Here is a 27,478-nt window from a genome sequence, read left to right as displayed (position 1 = left end):
ATTTGATGTTGGTTTTATTTGGAAATGGTCGAGAGTCTTAACTTCTTTAGTGAGCAAACCTTTTGTAGAAAAGTCGAATCTAATACAATATTAAGGTATATATCAAAATCAATTAACTATCACATCAACGGTGATAGATAGAATAGTATGGAGCGGAGCAGTAAACGTTCTCCTTTCGAGTGCAATTATAATTGGATAATCAACGAAATTGTTCAAAGATCCTGATTCTACGAGATTTTAACAAGTTACTGTGGAATTTGTGTCAATACTTTTACGTTAAAAGCATATGTAGTGCATGATCTACACAAGGGAATGTCGAAAACTCAATAAATTTAGTTGACTAGCCGTTCGGCATAGCCTTGACTCATTTTTCCAAATCTGTGCCTCACTGAAACGGCAATAGGCAATTAGCAGTAGTGTTGAGCAGTCCTAGCCGCTGCTTTTGTTTGCGCTGCTCCGTCATGTGGTCTTTGAGCTCGTGCAGCTGCGTCGATAGATTCTTGATTAGGAGCTGCGTTTCCAAGAGCTGCGCCTGCATGCTACGCAGCTCGATCTGCTCGCCATCAGCATCCACTGCAGCCAACGACATGGCGCGTAGCCTTGGGAACCATTCCAAAATGCCTGCCTTAACCATGGCGTATACATAGCTCTCGGGGCCCGTGAACTCGGTGGGATCCTTAACCTTGACCAGCACTATGAAGTACAGGTAGTGCCACATATTGTGCTCGCTCTTGATGTGCTCCTCAAAGCTGACTGTCTTGTTGTCGAAGGCTGAACGATTGAGCGAACAGATGAAACAGGTTGTCTTGAGTATAGCCTCTTTTTGCTGCTTTTCCGATCTCAGATCGGCAAATGTGTCGATAATGACACCAAAGATCAGGTTCAACACGATAATAATGACAATGAAGAAGAACAGCAGATCGTAGATGACACGCGCCACAAAAAGACCCTCCTGCAAGGAAACGAATTATTGAGGTGGACATCTATTCGGTTTTGAATCCGACTAAATTATTTACCTTGCTCGAGGGTGCTCTTAGAATATCGCCAATGCCCCCACCATTTCGCAGGCCTTGATTTAGTGTTGTTACAATACACATGACCAGTGAATCACACGAGCGTTCCTTCACTTCTCCGCTGGCAATGACAGTTGCAGGTCCATTCTGCTTTGCACTACCCTCACAGCTGCCATGTTCATCTGGCATGGCACAGAACTGCTCCGCTGACGCTGGCACCGATAATGTCAAAGGGCCAGCAGTCGACCCGGTTTCCTGCTCTTCATAGTCCACCGGAACGAGAAAATCATCTTTGAAGAACATGTAGCCAATTATGGAGAATAGATAAACCAAAATCAATGCCAGAACGGCGGTCAAAACAATGGAGCGACCGTTACGCGTAACCGAGCGAATCACATTGACCAGCGTCTCTTCTCGGTAGACAACATCAAACAGCTACACAGAAAATTTCTTATTAAATTGATAAACACATTATCATTAAGGATACTTGCCAGCAGTGAGTAGAAGAATGGATGGAAAATAAGTCCACAGAAACAAAATGCTATATAAATGCAATGATAGAGCAGCTGAAAGTCGGTGATGATCTTCAGAAAATGCTTCTCTAACGTGCCCTTGTTGCCCATTATGCTCACAATATGCACGCTCTTAAGCGTCACCTTCAGAAAAATAAATTGGAGAATTAGAATTGAACAGTTATACGTTGGATAAGTTCTTACCGTAACGACGCCCAGCAAACAGAGTGTGGATTCTGGCCCAAGTACAAATATAAAACGAAGAATTACGGAGCCAATGAATGTGCGTATGCCTGACTCACGCGGCAGCGTAATGACTATAACCAATGAGAATATCAAAATGGCCCAGAATAGCAGGGAAATGTGCGAACTGAGCTCTAGAAATAGAAAAGAGATTTCAATACATATAAAACACCGTCTCATTAAGTATACTACACTATTCGTAACATCATCGTAACATGCACTGTTAACTAGTACTCTGATAGTCCTTTGCGCTAATACATACCTGGTACAGTATTGTCGAAGGGATAGAAGAATGCCACGATCATATTGATTACTACAACGCAATTGAAAAGTATATTGCTCCATAGCGACATGTAGCTGCTGATCCAGAAGAGCAACGGCTGACCTGTAACAGAAGCGAGTCTTAGTAAAATATGCAGATCCTCAGAATGTAGGACTTACTTCGTAGTTTCTTCTGCCACTTCATTTCGTTAAACATCTCCTCGGCCTTGTCAAAGAAGTCGGCTACTTTGGAGCCCTGATCATCGCGTTCCGCAGTATTAAGTATTTTGATTTTTGTGTCTGTTGTCAAATATTCACAAATTTCAGGTATGGGGAATACAATTTGCTCCAGTGTGCGATCATTGCGAACAATCTGCGAATGATATAGATAGAATGAGTTATTAAAAACATAATTGATAATGATAACATTCGAACTGTACCTCGATTTGTGCCGTATGTGTTGCATAGTACATGAGAGCCTGACTTGTTTTCGCGTCGAAGCTGGCCGACTGCGGATCTTCAGAGGCCTTGAGCAAGGCCGCCAGCTCCTTGTTGTGCTGTGCTAGCTGATGGCAAAGAATGTAAATGTTATGGCCCACTTCGCGGGGACTGACCGTTGCATCGTCGTCATCTGTGGCGGCACTCGGCTCATCTCCATCATCCTGCTCATCAATGAGTTCTTCCTGGTGATAGGCCTTGCAGGCTACCTCGACCAGTTGCTTGGGATTCATGTTGTAGAGTATGCGCTCCGCATTCTCACTGTCGCCACGACTCTCCATAATGGCCAGCAGCAGTTTGGAGGCATTGTTCTTCAGCTCCAGCACCAGATCCATGCGATTCTCCCCCAACGGATTTATGTTGTTCAATATCAAAGCGGTGATGATATCCAAACCGTTCGACTCGTGGGTGGCAATGCAGTTCTGGTTCTCGTGACACGGCCCCTGGCAATACTCGGTGAGTGTCTCCAGAGTTTGATTAATCAACGCCACATTGTGCTCGTTGATGTAGAGGCCGAGTAGACCCAGGCCGCCCGTGGTAGAGCCGCAGATGCAGTCGAGGAACATGAGTGTTTCGGACACGAGATTATTGTTGGTTTTGTTGTTCTGATTCCGCAGCAGATTCTGCAGATCTGGATTGTGGTTCTCACAAAGCAATTGCAGAAAGCGTAGAATGGGCTGCATGACGAGCACCTTGTTCGACAGCTGGTTGCGCTGCTCCTTGCTGTCTCGATGCTTCTCCAACTTCTCGGCCAGTATGTCCTCCAGCGGGCTATTCACACTGATCGCTGAGCTCTCCTCGCCCGAGTGTATGTTCCGCGCGTTGCCGTAGGCGCGTGCTGTGGCCAGGCCTGCATTGTGCAGCTCCCGTTTGAGCTCGTCCGTAATGACGACCCCATTGCTCTTGAGGCCGTGCTTGCGTGAGATTTTGTCTAGCTCCATGTTGGTATCTTGCTTGTGCTCGTGCGCTTTGGCTGCTATATCTGTAGTGTTGACGGAGACCGTCGACTTAATTTCCTGCTGTGCATCCTTCATTTTCTCAAAGAAGACCTTGAAGAACGCTTGATTTAGATCATCGCTGAGGAACTTCTGGAACATGCCCTTCTGTATGATTGGATTTCCGCCCTCGAGCAATGCTATGCCTAGCTCCACGGCCTCCACAAAGATGTTGGGTGAATGCACCGATTTGATGACCAACTCTACTACCAAATCAGAGGCACCCTCGCGATCCAGGTGATTCTGCATTTCGTGCAGCGTCTTGTCCGCACGCGCCAAATACTTGGCACCAGGTCCGTGGGTCACCAAATGCAATTGCTTGGCCGGGTCGGAGGCGGCCGCCGCGGCCAAAGCTGCAGCAGCCGCCACGCCCGTCGGCAGCTGTGGGTGCTCCTCCTCCAGCTTTGGCGCACTCTTGCACTGAAAGTAGCGCAGCAGAAGTGTTTGACGTAGGGCATCTCCCTTTTCGCCATAGTTGACATCAATAGCCATCATTTCGCGTAGAGTGCGCAACACCTTCACACACATGCGCTCCTCCTTCTCCTCCAGCAACTTCTCTGTGTGCTTGATCAGCTTGCGTATGAAGCCTCCACTCTCGCAGCGCTTACGCGCCTCGGTACCAGCAGGGAAAAGCAGTTCGGAACGATAAAGTATGTCGACTAGTAATGAAAGCTCCGCCTCGACGACCGGCTTCAGTTGATCCTCCAACAGCGAGACAATGTCCTGCAATCCCTCAATGATGGAGCGATCCCAGCGCATCAGATGGGCCGACTGCTGAGTATCATACTTGGGCTGCTTGGAGGCCAGCAGCCACTTGGTCGTCTGTCGTGTTAGCATTGCAGTTTTGCTAGACATATTAGTCACCTGCTGCTCCAGTTCCAAGGGCAGCACAATGCTGCGCATCTTGGCTGATTCTGTCAGAGTACGGATGCAGTTTTCTACGTTGAAACGATCCGCCAATGATAGCCACTTGCATTGAGTAAGCCGGTAAACGGCCTGCAGTAGTTGCACAAAGATCACCTGCCGCGACTGCACTATTGTGCTCTGGTCGGAGAAGGGGCTGGAGAAGAAGCTGCTCAGCAAATTGGTCACACCATTCAGCACATAGGCCAGCAGTGTCTTGTTAGCGGTGGCTGAGGTGTTTGATATCAACAGATTAAGGTCCACCAGGAAACTCTTTTCGAACAGACTCCACATGTGACCGGAGGCATAGATCTCTTTCATCTCCACTTCGGTATCAATATAACAATGATTGAGGAAGTCCACATACGCCTCCTTGACCTCGGGAATGCACAACGGATGGCATATGATGGTTACAATGTCGTCCAGCGACAGCAGATTATTGCACTTGATCTCCGTGTAGACGTTCTTGCCCATGGTGCAGCAGGCGAGCAGCTTCACCAATTCCACATGATATTTCAGCGGACTGTCGTCTCTGAGCTGTTGACCACGTTGCTGCTGCTGCTGCTGCATCATTTGCACAAAGTGGTGGAACGAGGTCTTGTCGTTGTAGAACACCAACACGTCTTCGCCGGCATTGATGAGCTCCTGCATGACCATGTCCTGACACTTGCGTATGAACTGGTTCTCTGCTTTGACGATTGTCTGCAGGAACTGCAAATATGCCACATGTCGGCCATGGATCTCGATGCAGTGCACAAAGTGTTGCACCACTTTGTCCGTCACCTCATTGCACAGCGCCAAGTTGTCCTTGAAGATTGCGCAGACTGTTTTCGCCTCGAGAATCTGAGTGGAAAAGATAAAAGATTAGCCACAGGTGCTATCTGAGCTATCTGAGGGTTTAGATATTTACGCCTGGATTGAGGAACAAATCAAGATGATTGTGCAGCAGCACTTGATTCTGCTGATTGCCTAGGCAGAAGTTCTGTAGGAATTCATGCGCCAGGCACATCAGCTCTTTCATCAGCACATCGTCCTTCTCGTCATAGGGATTCTGTAGCAAATCCAGGACAACTGTATGCACGCCTACATTGCGAAGCAGGCGCTGCTCGTGCTTGCGCGGCTTGACAATGGGACCTAAATTAAAATGGACGAGCATGAGTAATTTAAGAGGTAGGAATATGAAGGAGTACGCACCATCCGTAACGCAGAACTTGTTCATGCGAATGAGGATCTCTTTGACCTTTTGATATTCGCTGCGTTGCTCTGGCGAGAGGGTGGCATCGTATTCCAGATTATCCGCACCGCCTGCTGCATCCGTGCCACCCAGCTCGTCCGTTGCCTTGGCCTTGTACACCCACAGCTCGGATTTCTCCACACTCTGGCGCAATATGTCCAGGTCGGATTTGATCTGCTTATAGGACTCCACATCACTGTCCGAGACGAGCAGTTGCACCTACAATGCAATAGGAGAATGTGAGCCGTTAGCCTATCTCACAGGGGCGTCGTAAAGTATTCATACATACAAAATCAAAAGATCTTTCATTACGATATGCGGAATACGTCCACTTTAGTGTTAGTTTAGTGTATGTTATCAGTGCGTGAGCAGTGTTAGTTGTTAGTCACATACATATGATAAATGCAGTTGATTAAACAGATTAGTGAGGCGAGACATCGATTTCGAATTCAAGAGCGTTGCATGCAAACCCAAGAGAGATGAAGAGTAAAATTCAGAAATTAGAAAGCAACCACAAGGCAATACCAACATCGGAATACCGATTCCATTCAATACCCCGATACGAAAACAAGATATATAATACTATAAAAGATTTTCAAACAATTTTGTGAAATTATCTAAAAATTACAGACAAACTTTACTCTAAGACGAGCTAACGTAAGATAATCTAGTGTTATTTACATAAATGATCTGACTTATATATAGTTATATAGCTTAGTTATTGAAATCCTAAATGAAATGATTGCACATGCAGACAACTTTAATAAATCAACTATAACTACTTCAAAATGAGTTACGCAAGTTTACGCTAGGGAATCAGCAAATGGAACCGCAGCTTACCTGTCGGAAGGCTTGTAACACCTCTTGGCGCTGGCTAAAGTGACGGAAAAGCAGATGCAGTGCACCAGACACAAGTGGTGCATAGTCGTGCATGATTAGGTGCAGCAGGACGCGCAGAAATGTGCGTCCTCCTTGACCATCCAGATCCAAGTTGGCCGCATCGCTGCGCTCACAGTCGAAGATGCCCTCCGCCTGTATGCCAATGGATTCCAGGTCGATATTCTTCTGACGGGCCGCTGCTGCAGATGCAGCTGCCGCTGCAGCCATGGCAGCCTCTGCAGCGGCAATTTGCTCTGCGTCAGTGGTGCCTGTGCTGCCAGGTGTGGTCTGCTGGTTCTGCTCCTCATTTGCACCAGTTGGTGGGGCTTGAGTAACCACTTCAGATTCGTCGAACTCGCGCTTGAATATTGAGAGCAGGCAGCTGATCCTATAGTCTAGGCGCACGTCCAAGATGAACTGCAGTATTTCAATGATCTTCAATTTGGTGTCCATGACCAGCGGATATTCCTTCATCAGTTGCGACACAGACTTGCGCTGCTGTAATGCTATGGAAGGCGCTGCAATTGCTTGGCCAACGGAGCCCAACGCCAGCGAAGTCATCACCGTACTCATGTCGCCAATGGAGCGCAGCACGCCACCCTCAGCTGGAAAGTAGACATACGTTGTGGGATTAATCGACATGTGACATTTAAGTTGCGATTATTTCCAGGCTTACCATTATTGGTCGTCTCCTCTTCGACAGCTTGTCATGGAGAGATCAGAGATAACTTACTCAACTAACTTAATTTTAGAGAATCAGTTTTGGTACTCACAATCGATATCCGCGTTGACGAAGGAGCCTCCGGTTGTCGTCTCGGACACGCAGTCCAGAATGGAGAGCAGAGTCTTCGTTAAGCGCAGCAGATCGCTGAAGCTGTAGAAGCCAAAATATATCAAGTCCCTGGCCAGCTTAACCACCTGTAGGAGATGCATGTAGATAAACGAATGAGTTTGCCGATAAGTTCAGATGCCCACCTCAAAGGTCAGCTTGTTCTGCTCCTGATCCGTGAATAGCCACACCTTGGTGGCCACATTGCACAAATAGTTTTCCACAAAGGCGATAGTTGTGTTGAATTTGGCTCGACAGGCCTGTTTGTTCTGATCCGGCTGAAGATTCTTGCCATCATAGCTGGGCACGATGAGCACGAATTAGCCAATATTATATATAATTATCAATTATCACGGATACTCACTCCATAATGGACATTTTGGAGGGTATTTCACTCCATAGTCGGGCGTATTTCACGGGCGTGACAGGCTCCTGCGGGTCTCGATCCACATGCAAGTGCAGCATCAGGCGGCAAAACGAGGCACGCAGCTCATAGGGCATCGTTTCATCAGACATGCATCTGCAGTAAAGGAGAAACTTTAGCAAGGGAATTGTGGAATTCAGCGAAGGAAACTACTTTAATATCAAATCAATATCCAATTGGGGCGACAACCGATTTAGAGCCAAGTACTGACGATTCAGGCACATGTTCGAGAACAGATTCAGCTGATGACGATAGTAGTTCAAAATAGCTGTCTCCTGCTCGCAGCCCTCGGCCACGCAGTTGGCCAGATCGGCCATGGAGCGCGATGACTGAAAACACAAAAGAGAATTGCTTTAGATAAGCAAAGGATTGAAATAAGTCTTTCCACACTCACCGGTTGGCCCTTCCATTGCAAATGTATTTCGTACTTCTCGCCCGGCAGCACACTCTCGTCATCGTTCAGACTGGCACTGTCCCATGTGGTCGAGGTGGAGGTAGACTGCACGTCGGAGCGATCCTCGTCATCGCCGGCAACCTCGGTAAGCGTAGACAGGCACACATCCTCGGAGGCGCCCTTGTAGCAGCGCACTGAGGTGCCGCCACGAAGCGCCTTGACCTGTGTGTCGATCAGAATGTCAACATTCTTATCACTAAGCACGCTCTTGCAGATCAACTCCTGGGTGACAGCGATGGCCTTGCGATTCGAGACGCACAGGTCGGAGAGATAGTCGAGGAAACGCGAGTCCCAGTTGTTCATGTTTTTGCGCACAAGTCCCACAAAGGTCTCGATCTCGGCTGCCGTAATGTGCTTCTCCAGCAGCTTGCGATTGTTGTGTAGCAGTGCGGTGATTGTGTCCTCAGCAAGGATATCGTAGCCGATCTGCTTCTGCATCAGACCAAAGTGCTTGGCAATGTACTCCTGGTTTTTGCGATAGTCCTGCTGCGAGAGGCGCAAAATGCGATAGCAGAGTCGGAAGATATTCTTGTACGGGGCATTCTTGGGGTCGCTCAGCTCGTCCAGCCGCAGGAATGGTCCATCGCCAGCGCTGTGCTCCTGAAACGGTCCTTGCAATATTTTAAAGAGCTGCTTTAGGATATACTGCTCGCGCAGCAGCTTCTGTCGATCGCGTATGGGGTTCTTAATGGTAAGCTCGAGCGCCTTAGTCTTATTCTGCTCATTCTCCATGCCGGCTATGAAGTACACAATGTCTTGCAGCAGCGAGATCAGAGCTCGCCGCTCATTGATCGATATGCTGCCGTTATCCAGCTTGCTGGTCACCATGGCCAGCACCTTGCACGCATCGTTGGCAAAGTCTAGATCACGAACTTCCACCGGCGACACGGGTATCAGTGCAAAGGCCTCCTTGTCCTCCTTGATGGGCGAGCAGCACACCTTCGACATGACCGGCTTATCGTCATCCGCATCGATGGGTATCGACGTCGCGTGCACCCAGGTGTTGGAGCAAATGTGCTGCAGTCTCACATAACTGGACTGCGGCACCAGGCTATCCGGCCGAGCCATAGTCGTCGCGTCCAGCACAAACACAGAGGCTATATCAGCCGAATATGGCACTGAGACTAAGCGATACAGTTTTCCCTTCGGTTTGTCTGTGGAAAAGCGAATGCGATTAGTTCAACATATTTATAAAAGTCCTGCCGAGCTTACCATTCAAAGTGGAGTTCATGGTAGAGCTGAGCCCTGAGTCCTTGCTGCAATCGCCCAACAGAGACTCATGGCCGTTTGCAGTGTTCGTCCCAGCAACTACATCGGACTCGGCTTCGGCAGCCAGATAGTGGCCCGTGGCTAGATGCTTGAAGCGGTACAAGGAATTCCAGTCGCCGGCACCACCACGACATGAGTCGTGCTGCACCACCTCAATCTCCCAGAGCGCTTTACTGCTGGTCGCCGCAGTGGCGCTGGTGCGGCCCGTGGTGCGGAGGAAGACGTGGTACTGTTTCTTGTACTCATCCATGGTTAGAAACTTTTCCTGCTCGGCATGAAAGAGACGCACCACATCGCCACCCTTGAGTATATGTTCCTGGTTCTCTTTGTGCTCCATGAACAACGAGATTTTCCACGACGTTGATGAGTTTAGTACGTTGACCTCCTTGCAGCCGGGATTGTCGGGCAGCTCATAGTTTGCGGCCACGTGCAAGTTCTGCTGATCGGCATTCACCGGACTGAGGATCACCTTGTCGCCCACCACAACGTAGTCGCCAATGGAGCGCAGCTTGTAGAAGGGCTTGATGTAAAACCAAGAGCCCTCATTGCCATTCGCATCCAAATACACACGCATCGCATTCTTCTCCAGCAGCGACGGTAGCCGCTTGTTAACGGTCAGATACTTGTTCGACTTCAAGTGGAGCAGCTGCACCACGGCGCGCCCGTACTGTATGAATGTGCCCAGCAGCTTCTTGTTCTCCGTTTCATTCTGCTTCTTCTCGATTTCAGCGGCATGCTAGCATACAAGATAGATATAGAGAAAAAGAGAGAGAGATGTTAGAGATCTGAGTAGAAGCAACAACTCCATGGAGCTTACATGCAAACGCTTCAGCAGATTGGGATCTGTATTGGAGCTGGCCGACTGTTTCGCTGCCTTCCAGAACTGCTTCTGAGCAGAGTAACGGTTCATGGGACATATTTTGATAAGGCAATCTGTAAGGCGGGCATTTGTATCTTAGTTAATGAAGTATGTCGATAGATCATTTGGCAGCTTCTGCTTACCTCTAAACTTCTTGGGCGGGCAAGTCAAATCTCCGGCCTCGGGGCAAACGACGGTTCGATCGTCCACCAGACTAAAAGAAATCAAAGTCAATTAGCAATAAAATTATAGCTGTGCACTTATGCACAAATTGAATAAATGTAACTAATAACTTTCTAAATCAAATCTAATGTCAATTAGTATATTGACATGCCAGGGAGGGGGAGACTCTTAAGTCGTCGTGCAACAGTTGACTAGGCACTTCAGACATCTTGAATGCCTTTGAAGAGCGACTGCAGTTAGTTATGTGTGACTGTGAGTATGAGTGCTAGTGTGAGTGCGAGTGCAATGAGTATTCTACAAGCATGTGACAAATGGTACTCACCCGAGTGTGCTCAAGAAGCCGCAAACGCTGCCCTCCGCATAGAGGGAAACAATGTCGCCCAAGTGAAGGAAGCTCGCCGAGCCAATTATATTGTCGCCCATGTTGCTGCGTGTGGGCCGAAGCAGCGTATCCTACTGTTGTGTGTGGGCGAATGAATGTGTATGTGTGTATGTATGTGTGCGTGTGTGGGGATTGACGGTGGGTGGTATCCGCCTGCTCTCTAGGACTTTGCTCTTGTCCCTTTGCTTTTGTCTGTGGCCGGTTATGCGAGTTAATTGCAAAGATTTGTCGCTGTCCTTGTTGTCGCAGCGTGTGCTGTGGATAAATAAAAAAGAACACACACATATATATACATATATATGCACATTAGCAACTATAAAAGCTGTAAGAAATCACACGAGTGCCGTTTACTCTAATTACATTACACAATCCAGCCATCTATTATTAGTTATCGAGTTATCGCTATCTGCACCGTTACTGCCATTGACCTACAGAGCGCACCACACAAACCTAAACCACTTTCGGCCGTTCCGCGCGTCATGCGAGGCATGTCAAGAGATAATTTATTCATAGATATATAAACAAAGCAACCACTTTCTCATTTCCCCAATATGGACACACATGGAACACTTCACAAAGGACATAGCCAGAAACTTTTACAAAAACTATGCTGCTTCTGGCCTCTTGGGGCTGGTAAAAATCTGAATTTTGCCTTTTATGAGTTTAATATTAATAATTAATTATTTAATTATGGCACACCCAACATTCTGACCAACAAAACGTTTGAATTAATATTTTATCATTTTACTTTGGCTAGCATCTCGTATACATAATATTTTAATGCAATAATTTAAATAACTTTCCTCAGTATTTCTCTGCCTAGAACTATCAAACTATTATTATAAATTAATCTATATTATTCATAAAAGTAAATAGCAAAAGTTATAGTATGTTAGATAGTATTCAATGTTTTTGCGCACGTGGCGTATGCTTAATATTGTCTTTGGCTCTATTGAAACAGTTCTTATTGTGCAACTGTTTTAGTTTACAATTTCATGTTTGCTGTCACTTATTCTAACAATTGTTTTTATTTTTATTTGTTTTTTGCATTTTATGATTTGTCTCTTTTGTTGATAGATAATGGCTCAGATACGATCTAAAAGCAGAGGGTGGAAAAAGTATCATAAAACACCCTTGTTTGTATAGAGAGGGGGGGGGGAGGGAATGGAACGAGGGAGACAAACAACTGTACAAGTTTTTATGTTTTTTACAAACTTAATGGGCAGCATGCCACATTGATTTCTACAAGAAAAAAAAAAAAAGACTTTTTGTCCTTTGGTAAATGTGGTGGAATCTTAAAGGGCATTCTCTCTCGAGCGGTACTGGATTCTATTTTAGGCGAGCTAGCACAAATATGTATATGTGTATATTCCGCTAATTACAAGATACAACCGAGAGATAAACATTGGCCGCATGCACAACAAATAATCAATAAAATACACGAAATTTCCTGATTTCGATTTGTTGAGTTATTAACTATTAAGCAAGTGATTGCTTTGCTTGGGCCCGGTCAACAGCATTCTGCGATTTTTATTATAGCCACGGACCATAAATTTGAGTAATGCTTAGAATATTCGATGTATGCCATGTGTGTGTTCCCCCATTATATGTTGCGTCTTTCAATGTGTGTGTGTGTGTGTGTGTCGATGTGTTTACCAACAAGCTACAGCACAAGAATAATAATTAGTTCTCAGAAGTTCAGAGGAATCAGTTGTGCATAATCGACAATATCTATTAGCCTGTCATTCACAATGACAGGCAGTTAAAGCAGGATAAGGACTCAATTCCTCTAGGCCTCAGAAATTCCGATTGGGATTTATGCATGTCAATTAGCATAAATCTGTTGCCGGCAGCTTTCCCACATACGCAAACGTTTATTTTATTATTTTTTGCTTGCAGCCTCTTCAAAGAGGAAATTAAAAATTCATAATTCTGTGTAGGCAGGCACTGAGGTTGCCCCTGGGTGCCCAGGAATGCCAACGTTTTCCGACAGGGGAGCAAGCGCTACGGAACTGTTGAAAAGTTTTCATGTTAAACACACACACACACACACATATGCATACATGGAAAGCGAGGCCACAGAGAAGCTGCAGCGTGTGGCAGGTTCGGCTGTAAGCCAGCAGGAAAGTGTGGCATGAAACATGCAAGCGATTGTGTTCGGCAGAGGCGATATTTGAATCATGTCAATGTGACAGCTGGCCCAGCTGGAGCACCCGAGGCGCATCATTTAATTCATTCTCACCCACCCACGGCCTCCTCAAGATTTCAATGGTTTTTCCGCATGCGATTAAATCATATGTTATCATATATTATACATACTGATGTGCGAATGCTTCTGGTATTTCCCTCTGCAACTGTTAGACAATTAAGATTAAATTTATTTGGAATCCCATGAAATTAATTAACAACAATTTCAATCAAACAACACAATAATCAAACGATTTCCCACGCATTTCGGTTAGCCAAGTTTATGCTATATACACATACAATTGTCTATATATATGTATTATGTGTGAGCTGGAAGAATGTATACACATGCCTGTGAGGCAGCAGCCAGGTCATTTATTTGCCTATTTTTTGTTGCGGACTGATGCTGGCAGAGCCATAGCACCACCGCACCATCGCACCACCACAGACACATAGCTCACTTTTCTGGCACGGGCTCGATTTGCCAGGTGTACATTTTCATGCTCGAGGAAAAACCACTTACAAATATCTTCACAAATTATTTTTGCGACGAGCGTAAACAAAACTCAGCAGCAACAATTGATATTTGTGTTTTTTTTATTATAATTTGGACTTTTACCTGTATACGTCGTATATATAATTGGCATCAATAAATAATTTATGATTTGGCTGAATATTTAAATTTTCTTACTCAGATGCTACACGGCGCGACGGACAATGAGAGGCAGCTACAACACTTCCGCGAGCAACATCAACACGTCCGAACCGACGACGGCGACCCACAAAAGGCCAACGCTCAAATGAGAATGCTGGAAAAGCTTGCGTGCTGAGTCGCTGCCAGAAAGCTCAGGCGAGCGCCAGAAGCTTTCCAGCATATAAGGCAGTGTGTCGTGGGAATAGCTTTTTGGGTGTTTTCTCTCTCTCTCTCTCTCTATCTCTTTAATGCATTTACTGCTGCTCTTATTGTTGTTCTTGTTGTCTCAAACTTTTGCTTTCATTCATGTGGGCCCGCGCCCCTCCCACCGCTATTTTTGCACGTTTTACGCATCAGCGCGGCGAATTAGCTTTCTTAGTTGTGCATTAGTTTGGCCTCTCACTTTGTGCATTCGCTTCAGTGCTGGCAAGGGGGCGTGCGCAAATTTGATTTGACTTCGACATGGTGGATGACAGTGAAGATTACTTAGCATGCCTAATGCAAATGCAATTGCATTTACCGGGTCAAGGTCGAAATTCTGTCAAGACTCTCGCTGCATGTCTTTGTTTGCGTTTTGCTGAGCCTGTTGCTTGAGCTAAAGTATCATTGAGTCTTAGTGCAAAGATTGACAAACTACTCGAAACTAAAGTGAGCTAAAGTGTTCTAGTTCAGGGTTCGCAGCTGGCAACCTAAGTCGTCTAGTCTTTAAAGGAAATCTCTGAGATTTCCATTTACAAGTACATATAAAACTATTTATTGTCCTTTGACTAGGATGATATTATATGATTGACATAAATAGAGTTTTGTATTCTATTCCTTAGATATATTATCTGTGTTTGCACGAGCCTTAAAGTGTAGATAGCTGCGAGAACTTAAATACATATCAAAGTCATTTGATAAGCGATAATGATGTCGGTGCATTGAGTGACCGCGCTTTATACTGTCGCATGATTTTCTGACAAACTTATCGGCCTGTCAATGCAGTAAACTAATTAGACAAATTATAACAAATGTAAATTAAAAACCAATCAATTTGAAACTAGATTAAAAAGCACAAGCTCGCACACACATACACACAGGCACACCTGTGCACACAAACTAACTAAAATCTCATGGCGGCATGCGAGCAAAATACGAATAACATTTGAGTGCGGCAAAGCACAAAGCAAACGCCACAAGTGGTCGAGCGGCAGCGACTGCGGCTGCGACGGCAACGGTGACAGCGACGCAGACAAACGCACGTGCGAAAGGCACAAACAGCTGAGCGACGAATGAAAAAAGCAAAGCGTAAAACGTGAAAAACAATAAACAAATTATTGTTTACATGTACAAGGCGCAGGCGTAGCGCAGCTTTCTCTAAACTTAAAAAGCTGTATGTAAAAAAGCTGCTTGGCAACGCGAAAGCTTCTCAGGCAGAGGGAAAAGTTTCGCCACTCAAAAAGGGATATTCAGTAGTAAAGCGTCGCGCTAGGCGCAAAGTTGTGACCAACAGCGGCAGCCGCCGAGCCAAGGAGCGTTCACTGCTTTTGCCACACGGTGCGTATGGGCAATGGGACGCGAGTGAGGTCTGACAGCCTCCGTTCGGCTGCTCATTGGTTATGCATGTGTGAAATTAAATGCTAGAAATGTGAAATGAGAATTGTGTATAGCTTGTGCTTTTACAAACTTGTAATCAAACACGACAGCAACACTAAATTAAACACAAGAAATTAAAATCTGTTTTGTTCAATACCAAAATTTACACTGAAAGCCACCCAAAAAAAAACCCAGACCCAAGAAGGATAAAAGTTCTATGTGACCGTGCGTGTGCGTCTGGCTGTTGGTGTGTATGAGTGTTAGTATATCTGTGTGTCTATGTGTGTGTGTGCAAAAGGAATAGAGAAAGCAAAGCATCCCGTAGGAGTGGCACACATACAAAACTGTTTGCATAACTTAAGGCGCCCGCTACCCTTGCGCTTATGTATATATGTTTGTACATACATAGTATGTACAAATGCCAGTATATAGAGCCAATATAATTTGATTTGAGGCAAGTCCGACCCACGATAAAGAAGGGGGAGCAACTCTAGCTGGCCTCTCATGTGAAAAACATACATAAAACATCGCAAACACTATCACAAAGTTTGCAGTAATATGCTTTAAAGGCGTGGCTGTTTCAGGAGTGCCTCTCGCCTGTCAATGGATCCAGCCAGGACGGCTCAGTGCATTGTCTACAGCGCTGTTGTGGTGACGCTGATTCTCTTATTTGGTTATATTAGCTTTTTTATATATGTTTACGTTTACGGATATGCCGTAGATGAATTTCGCAGCCGATTCCTTTCGCTCTGTATGCATTCATTCAATTCTCTTATTATAGACTGTGAACTCTAAGTAAATTTCCTTTTTAGTGCTTAATACGACATTCAAAGATAAGAGCGGCTATAAAGAAATCGGCTCGGATGGAGCAATTCCTGAAGACCCTCTCCTTTTCTTTGTCGATTGCAAAGAGAAGAAACCATGAGGATTGGCTGTCAATCAACAGTAAATGCAACAAAGGACATCAAAGGACATTTTTACAATGTGCAATTAGTATAGATAATTGAAATATATATTCATAAAAATAATATGTGGAAAGCGAAATTTATGTGAGACAAACCCGTTTGGGCCGCTTGGAATTAGCATGATTTACAATAAATTTATTGATTACGAACAAAAGCAATCTGGGCAAAGGCCTTAACGAGTTTCGCTTAATTTCTCAAGCTTTGAATCGTGAAGCTTCCAATCTTGATTAATTTAAAACAATTAATATTAAATATGCATTCAATTTCTATATTTAAGCCTTCAAGTTCAAATGCAAATGACAATTTAATTTATACAAAACTTTTCGAGCCAATCGAACAACATGCTATATTTTACACTCCCAAAGCGATTACAACTTGATAAACTCAGAAACCCTATCAGCAATAAAGCAGAAAAAGGGGTAATCGGTCCAAGAAAATAACAACAAAACGGACTCTGATTATGTGTCATCTGTAATGTCCTGTTCCGGATGTCAATAAACAGCTTAAAGGTTCGATCAATCCAATGGAGCGCAACGGGAACTACAACATATGTTAAGCAAGTCGTGTGTGCAAAAATGATATAAAAGATTATCGATGAACGCACAGCAGGAAATGTTCTTGTTAAATAAACGTAACGGAATGGTTATATCTAGGCATAGTCAAGGATGTATTAAGATACAATTTACTTAATAAAATTGTGAAAGGAACAAATTCCATTTGATTATTAGTTGATTTTTATTTAGTCTGTGAACTTGGACACCAAATTAAGTCTTATGCAACAATGATAAAAAGCTCTTTAAACTCAAAATGTGAAAAAAAACACACACACACATAAACATATATATAGGGATTTTATCAAAAATCGGTTTGAGCGCAACTGTTTAGCAAAAGGTTCTCGGGTCGCTTCTTGCCGTTGTCCTTTGCTGCTTTATTGGCTTAGACAGCTTTTGTACTGAACGGTAGCACAAGAATGGGGATAAAGGTTAAAGCAACAGGAGCAAAGAGGCGGCTCTCAAAGTTTTAGGCATTGATTGAAGCTTTTGTCTGTGCGACACTTTTGGGAATGCTTCCACCTCTGGGCCGCCCATTCTGTCGCTCTTTACATGCTTGTCTGTTTTGCCCCAGCCCCAAGCCAAGTCCCGGTTGCCATAAAACAATTGTCGTTCATGTGGGAAAATTCAATTATGTCAAAGAGAACCCAAATTTGAGCAGCATATCCTGTTTGTGTGCAACACGAGTACCAGGATATCCTGCCAATCTGATTGCATCCGCATCATGACCAGAGTCAAGACAATGGTATTCTCCACTTGAAATTGGGTTTAAATTATTTGAACAGCTTGCGAAGCGCTGCCTTGCACCTGCCCTACTCTATAGCCGTACATCTCAATTGCAATTGAAATTGCTCTGGCAAATGTCAGCGAGAATTAAATGCATAAATTGCAATTCAATGCATAAGCAGAGCTGCATTCAAATGCGCATTGAATTTGGGCTTTCTGCTGGGAACATTATGGCAAAAGCTTGAAAAGATCCAAAAGTGTCTTGAATTTATGAGAATTGCAGAGTAGAGCCATGCTGGAGCTATACCACATCATAGATTTATGTCAGGTATACAAACGAATATACCCGCTTTACCCCCGACATTAATGGACATAAACACAAAGGTGCATCTCTATGTCAGTTTGAATTACACAAAAGCCACCGCCGACGCCGACGCCGCGACAGTTGCTGCCAGCTGCAATCAGGTTCAAAATGCAACCCACAAAAGGCACAAACAACAGCAACAAAAGCTACAACAACAACAAATACCAATTAAACAAAATGTGAGCAATGGCACGTCTGCTATATGAAACTGTTCTCCATAATAAACGTCGCGCACAAACAAAGAGAGCGAAAGAGCATTTTATACCAGAAAGAGCCTGAAATGGAAAAGTAGCAAAATTCTGGGGATATACTTAGTAGTGAGTCAGTCTATGAGTCGTACGAGTCGAAAAGCTAAATCAACTATTTATAGCAGATTATTAATTGAGTGAGTTACAGAATTACAATGCACAGACTGCATAAAAGAAATATTTTAAATGACTTATAAAATAGGTCAAATGGGATAAATGTATATTTATATAAAGCTCAGCGAATTACTAAATATTTTCTCCATATTTATAATTGAGCTTCTAAGCTGTTGCATAGTGTAACCTGTATCAACAATTCCAACTGAATAAATAGAGATATATACAACGACAGCTACGAAAACACATAAGCCCTTTGAATTAAATTCGTATTAGTTGCAATGAAGGGCTCTGACGGCCCTGAGGGAATTAAATGCGCTCAGAGTATTTCTTATTTATAAGATAAATTGTTTAACTGTTTATGTTAATTGAGCATTTCGAAACGATGCTACAGCCCCTCAAAGGCATTTTTATTGCCGCACAATTGATCTGCAAATTATGCACATAGCTACATACATACTCAGGTAGTTGCACATAAATGTATACCATAAAAGCACACATACACACACACACACTCGCATATTAAATGCACATGTGTGTATATGTTTGTTAGCTTCATACATAACTTTAAGAGTTCTCAATGGCTCAGTCATTGATTTTCACTGAAAGTTTAATTGAGTCGTCATCGGCGCTTTACTGCGGTTCAAGCATTCATACGTGTGTGTAACTGTATACGTGTGCCTGACTGTCTGGGTGTGTGCATGTGTAAATTGCACATGCATTAATAAATATATCAGGGGGTGGGAGCCGTTCAAAAATCTGCACAACGTGTAAAATTTTTTACGGCTCGCAAAAAAAATGAAATGCAACGCGTGCTGCGGCAGCTGCATGCGGCGCCATCTGCCCTGCCCTCTTAACAGCTACATACACACATGCATTCATGCATACATGTATTGAGCTGCGGCTCCCACTTGAATACGAAAGCTCTTTCTCTTTTTGCTTTCTCACTCTCGCTCGCGGCCTCTCACTTACTCTCTCTCTCCCTCTTTCTCTATCTGCTCAACAATGTGGCGCTTAATTAAGCACGCGTGTGTCTGGCTGCCCTCTTTTCATTGCAAAGTGAGAGTGCGAGAGGGCGCCACTGTTGATATTTTTGTTGCCGTTGTAGCTGTTGATGTTGTTGTTGTTGTTGTTGCTTGTTTGCAATTGATTCTGAATAGGCAGCGAACGGGTGGTTGAATAATTTGTGATTTGTCTTGAATTATTCAACTTGAAGGGGAACTTGTTTTCTTTTTAGCAATTAACTGCACTGCCATTGTACCGTTATCAAAGGCTTGCCACTTGACCCAGTTGCCAGCGCAGCGCAACGCAGCTCAGCCCTTTTGTATGTAACTGCAACATTGGCTGCGCCCAGCCGATACCGAACAACAGGTGGAACGGGTTTTTCTTATAAGAACTTACATACATAACTATGCGCATGCATACACACATATTTATTTACATGGGCAAGTTTAGTAAAAAGTCGTTTTGTACTTACAATTATCAGTTTGAATCTAAACTGTTTGGCGCTTTAGAGATTCGCTGGCATCAGAATGTTTACACATTGTAATAGCTGATTCATCAGATCGATCTTCGGCACAGCGGTATATACACACATGTATGTATGAATGTCTATGAATATGGGAGCAAAAGCACTCACTCACTGACCGTAAATCGAATAATTTGATTGCAAATTAAATTTTATGGCCACACACACTCGAAATGGCACTTGAAAGAACTCAATATATTTTTCACCTTGAGTACGCGCACTTAACCACAAAGGCGCAAAAGGGGAAGCTGAATAGCAATAGCAGCGGCACAAGCAGATGCCGAAGCAGAAACAGAAACAAAAACGGCGACCGACCGCATACAATAATAACAATAACAATGTTTGAGCAGCGACTCGCTCGCCGCAGTTACTGTCAATACGTAAACGCAAACGCAGAAGAGAAGAAAAAAATACACGCGACAATTCCGCGTACGGGGCAGCAGAAGAAGGTGGAACATAAAATATACGCTCAGAGCAACGTCAACAATTACGCCCCCGCGCCCACAAGCCGCTGTTGCAGCGGTAAGAACAACGCGACAACGCCAAAAGGCAACTTTTAAGACTCTGGTCGCAGCAGAGGACGACGACGTCAACGTCTGCGTCAGCGTTAGCGCAAGCACACACAATGGACTATTTTCAATTACGATTTTCACACATTTCCATGCATATTTCTGATCACGCCTACATGCGCCGCTAACCTCCTACAAGGCCACACACTTTTCCAATCAATTTAAACACAAATCGGCAGCTTAAAGATGATTAAATCCGATTTAAGATTGGGATTATATTATTTTCGTTTAATTTCGCTTGCGTAGTGTTCCGTGATAAGCAGACTCGCGCGGCAAAGCGACACGCGACAACGATGAAGACTGAGCGCATTGAGCAAACAACAAGTGTCAAAAGCATATGATCGTTCGATTTTCAAAAAGTCTGGCAATATTATTGGCGTTAACATTAACATATGAGCACTTGGTTCAACGGGTTGGGCAACACTAGTACTACTACTCATAGACGATCAACAGAGGCAGCCGCAAGAGGCGGGAAATTTGAAAATAACATTAAAGCTCTAATCATCTGACATTTTTATTACAGAAAATGCTCCGGGCATAGTTAATTTTGGGGGGTGCCACAGTTTTCATCACGCCACACACACATAGCTACATTTCCTCAAACTTGCAAACAAAAAGCCACTCGCAGCAATATGGCTGCTGCACTCGCTTATCGCTGGCTTTTGTGTGCGGCTGGCATTGTAAATGTGCTGCCGATTGGAGGACAAAGGCATACAGCTTCGGATAATCCCTCAACGTACAATATAGGCGGCGTATTAAGCAGTTCCGAAAGCGAGGAGCACTTTCGCACCACAATAGCGGTAAGCGTGTTTATCTTTTCCATTTGTCTAATAGGATTGTGGATTTGTAATTTTCATATTTCTCCATTCTTCGGCTGCAGCATCTCAATTTCGATCAGCAATATGTTCCACGCAAAGTCACCTACTACGACAAGACAATACGCATGGATAAAAACCCAATCAAAACGGTGTTTAATGTCTGTGACAAGCTAATTGAGAAGCGAGTAAGTATGAGACCAAGAGCAACTGAATGAAAATTTGCATTTTGCCTGGCAACACGCAAATACAATTACCGAACGCCGCTGCCAGTGTTGCCACCCCGCGCTGGGGCCCATTTTACCTTTCATTTTAATAATTCAAACGGAAATGAATCGGAAATGAGGCGATGACAAACGGTAATTTGCCTGTGCATATCACATACACTCATTTTGCTCGTTGGCTCGTTCGCCCGATTGCGTTTGCCTTTTTGCCTTTTGCCTTTCCTTAAGATAGACGTGCCCTAAGTGGAATCCAATGAGACAGCCATATATTAAACGGTCTGCCAAGATAAGTCAAGTTCCTTTGAAACGAACTAGTCCGTGCGATTTATGGACTAAGCCACATAAAAATCTTATATAAAGAAAGATTTCTGTTCAACTGCCTTAAATTAACTCAGTTTAGAGTATTCTAGGGATACACGCAGTGTCCATTAATCATAAATAACTCAGCTGTGCACGCCATTCAAATCAATTTGGAATTGGGTGTTTGGATGCTCAACGCGCAATTGTCATTTATCATGAAATTTGAGCATTTGATCCATACATTAGATACCCGGGAGTACAAATCACAGTCAGGTCTCGAGCGGAGTGTCTGGTTGCTGCTGCCAACAAATGATGCACATCTATTTTGGCAGTCAATTGCAGGTCCTGATGACGCCCAATTCGATTTACACTTCCGTTTGTCTAGCGATTGCCTCCGGCTGCTCTTTCCGGTTCCTTGCCTACTATTTTTCCCTTTGCCCTGCTTACCGATTGCCTTCTGCGTTGCTCATTTCCATTGATTTTGTATCGCTTGGGCAGGTGTACGCCGTCGTCGTTTCGCATGGGCAAACCTCAGGCGATTTGTCACCGGCAGCTGTGAGCTATACAACCGGCTTCTATTCGATACCAGTCATTGGCATATCCTCGCGGGATGCGGCCTTTTCCGACAAGAATATCCATGTCTCATTCCTGCGCACCGTGCCCCCCTATTACCATCAGGCGGATGTTTGGCTCGAAATGCTCAGTCACTTTTTGTACACCAAGGTAAGCGGTTGATTGGCCCAAGTTATGACACGTTGACTCACGGAACAGTCATTGCCATCGACAGGTAATCATCATTCACAGCTCCGACACGGACGGACGCGCAATTCTGGGCCGCTTCCAGACCACCTCGCAGACCTACTACGACGATGTCGATGCGCGTGCGACAGTCGAATTGATTGTTGAGTTCGAGCCAAAACTGGAAAGCTTTACCGAGCACCTGATAGACATGAAGACGGCACAGTCCAGGGTCTATCTCGTCTATGCCAGGTAAATAAGAACCCTTAGTTGAGGAATCATTTTTTCCGTTTGATTTGTTGCCTGGAAGTATGCCACATTTCATACATGCACAAATTTTCCCATTAAATTCTTGCTTAAGCTTCAATCATCTACATCCGCCTAAATTTAGCTCAGCTTATTACAAACGTAGCCGTTATGTCCATATCCCTCGGCACATTAAGATTCTTGTATTATTGTATTCTATATATATATACGCAGCACCGAGGACGCTCAAGTGATATTCCGCGATGCTGCTGAATACAACATGACTGGCGAGGGACATGTGTGGATTGTGACGGAGCAGGCGCTGCACGCAAAGAATACGCCGGACGGGGCGCTCGGTCTGCAGCTGGAGCACGCCCACAGTGACAAGGGACACATTAGGGTAAGTGGAGTGCAGACAAGGGAGCTCGGCCGAATAGTTGAATTATTCATTATTCCCGTCGCCGGATTGCCGACTTGCAGGACAGCGTATATGTGCTGGCCTCGGCCATTAAGGAGATGATTTCGAATGAGACTATAGCTGAGGCACCCAAGGACTGCGGCGATTCGGCTGTCAACTGGGAATCAGGTGGGTATTAAGCATATGGCACACCATTCGTGAAAGTCCATTAATGCATCATTAAACGCGCATCGCAGGCAAGCGACTCTTTCAGTACCTGAAGTCGCGAAATATCACGGGAGAAACGGGTCAAGTGGCATTCGATGACAACGGGGACCGGATTTATGCTGGCTACGATGTGATCAACATACGGGACCACCAGAAGCAGCACATTGTGGGCAAGTTCAGCTACGATAGCGTGAGTGAATCTATTGATCCCACTAGGAAACTGATCGCCTAAGACCCCCAACTCTTCCGATTTAGTTGAAGGCGAAAATGATAATGCGCATCAATGACAGCCAGATCATTTGGGGCGGCAAGCAGAGGCGCAAGCCGGAGGGCATCATGATTCCCACACACCTCAAGGTGCTGACCATCGAGGAGAAGCCGTTTGTCTATGTGCGACGCATGGGCGACGACGAGTTCCGCTGCGAGCCAGACGAACGGCCCTGTCCGCTCTTCAATGCTAGCGATGCGACAGGTAAATGTCATCATAATCCACTCCAGCCGTATCCTCGCTGAACCTTCTGTTCCGCTTGCAGCCAATGAGTTTTGCTGTCGCGGCTACTGCATCGATCTGCTGATTGAGCTCTCCAAGCGCATCAACTTTACCTATGACCTGGCCCTGTCGCCGGATGGCCAATTCGGACACTACATCTTAAAGAATAGCACAGGCGCCATGACGCTGCGCAAGGAGTGGACGGGTCTGATTGGGGAGCTGGTCAATGAACGTGCCGAGTAAGCTCAAGCGTCTACGCTCAGAGAAAAACATGTGTAGAAACAAGAATTACACCCTATAGAGAATGGATTATTGAGTAGGAAATGAAGGTTCCTTAAAGAAGACATATTTCCTATACAAAGTTCATTTATTATTTCTCTGAGTGTAGCTTTTTCTACCATTTAACTTTGACAGAATTTACTTTGTGATTTCTATATTTTTAGCATGATCGTCGCACCACTAACCATAAATCCGGAGCGTGCCGAGTATATAGAATTCTCGAAACCATTCAAATACCAAGGCATTACAATACTCGAGAAGAAACCGTCCCGATCGAGTACTCTTGTGTCTTTCTTGCAGCCATTTAGTAACACGCTATGGATCTTGGTAATGGTGTCGGTTCATGTTGTGGCGCTCGTGCTTTATCTACTGGACAGGTGCGTAATCTATGAGTTCACCTCACCTAAGCAATTAGAGTCCCAGACACAAACCCTAATACCGATTGAGTGATGGCTTGGACGAAGGGCTCGTTGCATTTGACGGTTAAAGATCAGCGAGCATCAGAGCGAACATCCTCTCGTACAATATCCCCCCAGACATCACTTAGCCATGGATTAGCCAGCTGGAAAATTGAGCATACGTTCGTTCTAACTAAATGATTCTCTAATACTCAGATTCTCACCGTTTGGACGCTTCAAGCTCTCGCACTCGGACAGCAACGAGGAGAAGGCGCTGAATCTCAGCTCCGCCATTTGGTTCGCCTGGGGCGTGCTGCTCAACAGCGGCATTGGCGAGGGTACACCGCGCAGTTTCTCGGCCCGGGTGCTGGGCATGGTCTGGGCCGGCTTTGCCATGATCATAGTTGCCTCCTACACTGCCAACTTGGCTGCCTTCCTCGTGCTGGAGCGGCCCAAGACAAAGCTGAGCGGCATCAACGATGCGCGTCTGCGCAACACCATGGAGAATCTCACCTGTGCGACGGTCAAAGGCTCCTCGGTGGACATGTACTTCCGGCGTCAGGTGGAGCTATCGAACATGTACCGTACCATGGAGTCCAACAACTATGTCACTGCCGAACAGGCCATTCAGGACGTGAAGAAGGGGTAACTGAACTTGCTAGCGAGCCGAAGATCGCTTCGAGTGTTTGTTTACCATATAGCTGAAATAGTCGCATGATTTTGCCACCGCAACTAATAACAACTACTACAACAACAACAACAACAACTACAATGATACTCACTCTTCACTCTGTCCACTCAATTCAATTTCTTACCACTCTCTTTTTGTCTCTCCCCCTTTATAAATATATATATCGCTCACTTTCTCTCTCTCTCTCTCTCTTTCTCTTCAGTAGCCGTAGTAATCGTACTCATACTCGTATTGTACTCGTATTTTGACGAAACCTCTAAATCTTTAAATATTCTCTAAAAGTTTTCTTAAAAAAACAAAAGAATTTTATCTAATCTCCTATATGTTGTACATCCATCTAGTCTTACCTCGATTTTAATATATCCAAACTTTCCCTTGCAGCAAGCTAATGGCTTTCATCTGGGACTCGTCTCGCCTGGAGTACGAGGCTTCCAAGGACTGTGAGCTGGTCACGGCTGGCGAGCTCTTTGGCCGCAGCGGCTATGGCATTGGCCTGCAGAAGGGCTCGCCCTGGACAGACGCTGTCACCTTGGCCATACTCGAGTTTCATGAGAGTGAGTTGAGCTATCAAACACAATAAGACCTCTCTTCAAGTACTTACTGCGCAGGCGGCTTCATGGAGAAACTGGACAAACAGTGGATCTTCCATGGGCACGTCCAACAGAACTGCGAACTGTTTGAGAAGACGCCAAACACGCTGGGCCTCAAGAATATGGCGGGCGTCTTCATACTGGTGGGCGTGGGCATAGCTGGCGGTGTGGGTCTGATCATCATCGAGGTGATCTACAAAAAGCATCAGGTGAAGAAGCAAAAGCGCTTGGACATAGCCCGTCACGCAGCGGACAAATGGCGCGGCACCATTGAGGTAAACCCCGGGGCTGGATTAGAAATCGACGGCAAATCCTTCTCATTTCTCTCATTTATAGAAACGCAAAACCATACGCGCCTCGCTGGCGATGCAGCGACAGTACAACGTGGGTCTGATGGCCAGCCATGCGCCAGGCACCATCAGCCTGGCCGTGGACAAGCGACGCTATCCGCGTCTGGGCCAGCGGCTGGGACCGGAGCGCGCCTGGCCAGGCGATGCGGCCGATGTGCTACGCATCCGCCGGCCCTACGATCTGACCAAGTCCGGCCAGCTGGGCCTGGGCAGGACACGACCCCAACAGAATCCATTGCCACCGCGCTACTCGCCGGGCTACACCAGCGACGTATCGCATCTGGTCGTATAAGTTAACATTTTTGAAACCAAAGAAAAAACGAAAAAACCAAAAGGAAATAAGTATTATTAGTGTTATCCATGATTTTATATATATACACATACATATATCTCATTGCTCAATACCTGACGATTTACAAGCCAAGCCAACGGAGGGCGTTGGCCCCATATAAGTTAGATTACATATTTATATATACATATTATATATTTTGCCAAATTAGTAATTATTTATTTATGTATATACGCATATATCAAGAGATTCTCTGACATGATCCAATGCGTCTCGTGTATTTATATATGTGTGTATGTATTGTTGGACGTTAAGTTTGTGTAGTTTTTCAATAGACGAGAATAGGAATTTGTTGAGCTCCATGTCGAATTGACCAGAACTGCTTATCGCTAACTCAGTCAATGTATGCCCGTTTTAGCAAATCTCTCAAAATCTAAATATGAATATCTATCTATCTATCTATCTATCTATCTAGGTCTAACTGTCTGTTGTTATCTGTGTAGATCGAATTGTAGTGCATATGAAACGATCATCAGAATACCCACCCATTGTTACAAGGTGTACTAACGATACTTGAATTTGAAAACGATTTTTCACAACAAAAAACTCCGATTTTCAAAATATACGAATACAAATTATACAATTCAAAAACAAAACGTAAACCTTTAAAAACCTTTATACATTATAAACTAGCAAACAAACAAAAACATGCGAACAGCTGTCGCTGGTTGTTGTTGCTTTTTTTTCATTAATTGGCTGAGTTTATGAATCAGATCCATTTAAATCAACGACTCGAATGAGACACCTAAACAGGTCAACGCCATACACTAAATTAAAATACTTAAATGTGAAATAAAAACAAAAAAATTGAATGCCATTACAGCTCCATACATCAAATGTCTAACTAATCTTAAGTGTGAAAGTTAACAGCATCAATGTGAATTAAAATAAATAAAAATATTAAAAAAAAAGAAAAACATTCGA

General features: G+C 44.7%; 2 protein-coding genes across 7 annotated transcripts; one reads left to right on the top strand and one right to left on the bottom strand.

Annotated features, from left to right (window-relative positions):
• Positions 1–367: 367 nt before the first annotated feature.
• Positions 368–20,777, bottom strand: Itpr (Inositol 1,4,5,-trisphosphate receptor). 6 transcript variants are annotated; one of them, XM_089462201.1, is made up of 21 exons: positions 19,840–20,776; positions 10,879–11,193; positions 10,517–10,587; positions 10,332–10,447; positions 9,458–10,250; positions 8,186–9,399; positions 7,945–8,120; positions 7,732–7,887; positions 7,514–7,667; positions 7,312–7,456; positions 7,215–7,241; positions 6,500–7,143; positions 5,620–5,878; positions 5,336–5,559; positions 2,470–5,268; positions 2,210–2,402; positions 2,031–2,153; positions 1,730–1,902; positions 1,505–1,669; positions 1,017–1,448; positions 368–952 (listed from the first exon to the last, which is right to left on the bottom strand). In XM_089462201.1, exons 2-21 carry the CDS (start codon positions 10,977–10,979, stop codon positions 386–388), a joined length of 8,532 nt encoding a protein of 2,843 aa, XP_089318327.1. In that variant the 5' UTR covers positions 10,980–11,193; positions 19,840–20,776; the 3' UTR covers positions 368–385. The 6 variants fall into 6 exon arrangements, with proteins under 6 accessions (XP_089318327.1, XP_089318323.1, XP_089318326.1 ...); XM_089462197.1 differs by having other exon boundaries at positions 5,336–5,878; positions 19,840–20,777; XM_089462200.1 differs by having other exon boundaries at positions 5,336–5,878; positions 20,589–20,777.
• On the top strand, positions 15,249–27,471 carry Nmdar1 (glutamate ionotropic receptor NMDA type subunit 1). Its single transcript, XM_089462214.1, has 15 exons — positions 15,249–15,355; positions 20,983–21,259; positions 21,340–21,462; positions 22,297–22,521; positions 22,586–22,788; positions 23,017–23,182; positions 23,263–23,368; positions 23,437–23,597; positions 23,663–23,879; positions 23,941–24,136; positions 24,341–24,553; positions 24,791–25,219; positions 25,647–25,819; positions 25,874–26,130; positions 26,192–27,471. The coding sequence occupies exons 2-15, from the start codon at positions 21,092–21,094 to the stop codon at positions 26,495–26,497; spliced, it is 2,943 nt and encodes a 980-aa protein (XP_089318340.1). The 5' UTR covers positions 15,249–15,355; positions 20,983–21,091; the 3' UTR covers positions 26,498–27,471.
• The last annotated feature ends 7 nt before the right edge of the window (positions 27,472–27,478 follow it).

The sequence above is a fragment of the Drosophila arizonae genome, chromosome 2 (genome assembly GCF_054131065.1).
Source record: "Drosophila arizonae isolate 15081-1271.41 chromosome 2, UAZ_ARI_1.0, whole genome shotgun sequence".
Classification (NCBI taxonomy): domain Eukaryota; kingdom Metazoa; phylum Arthropoda; class Insecta; order Diptera; family Drosophilidae; genus Drosophila; species Drosophila arizonae.
The sequence above is the reverse complement of the archived record's forward strand: the minus strand, read 5'-3'. Positions and strand labels throughout refer to the sequence as shown.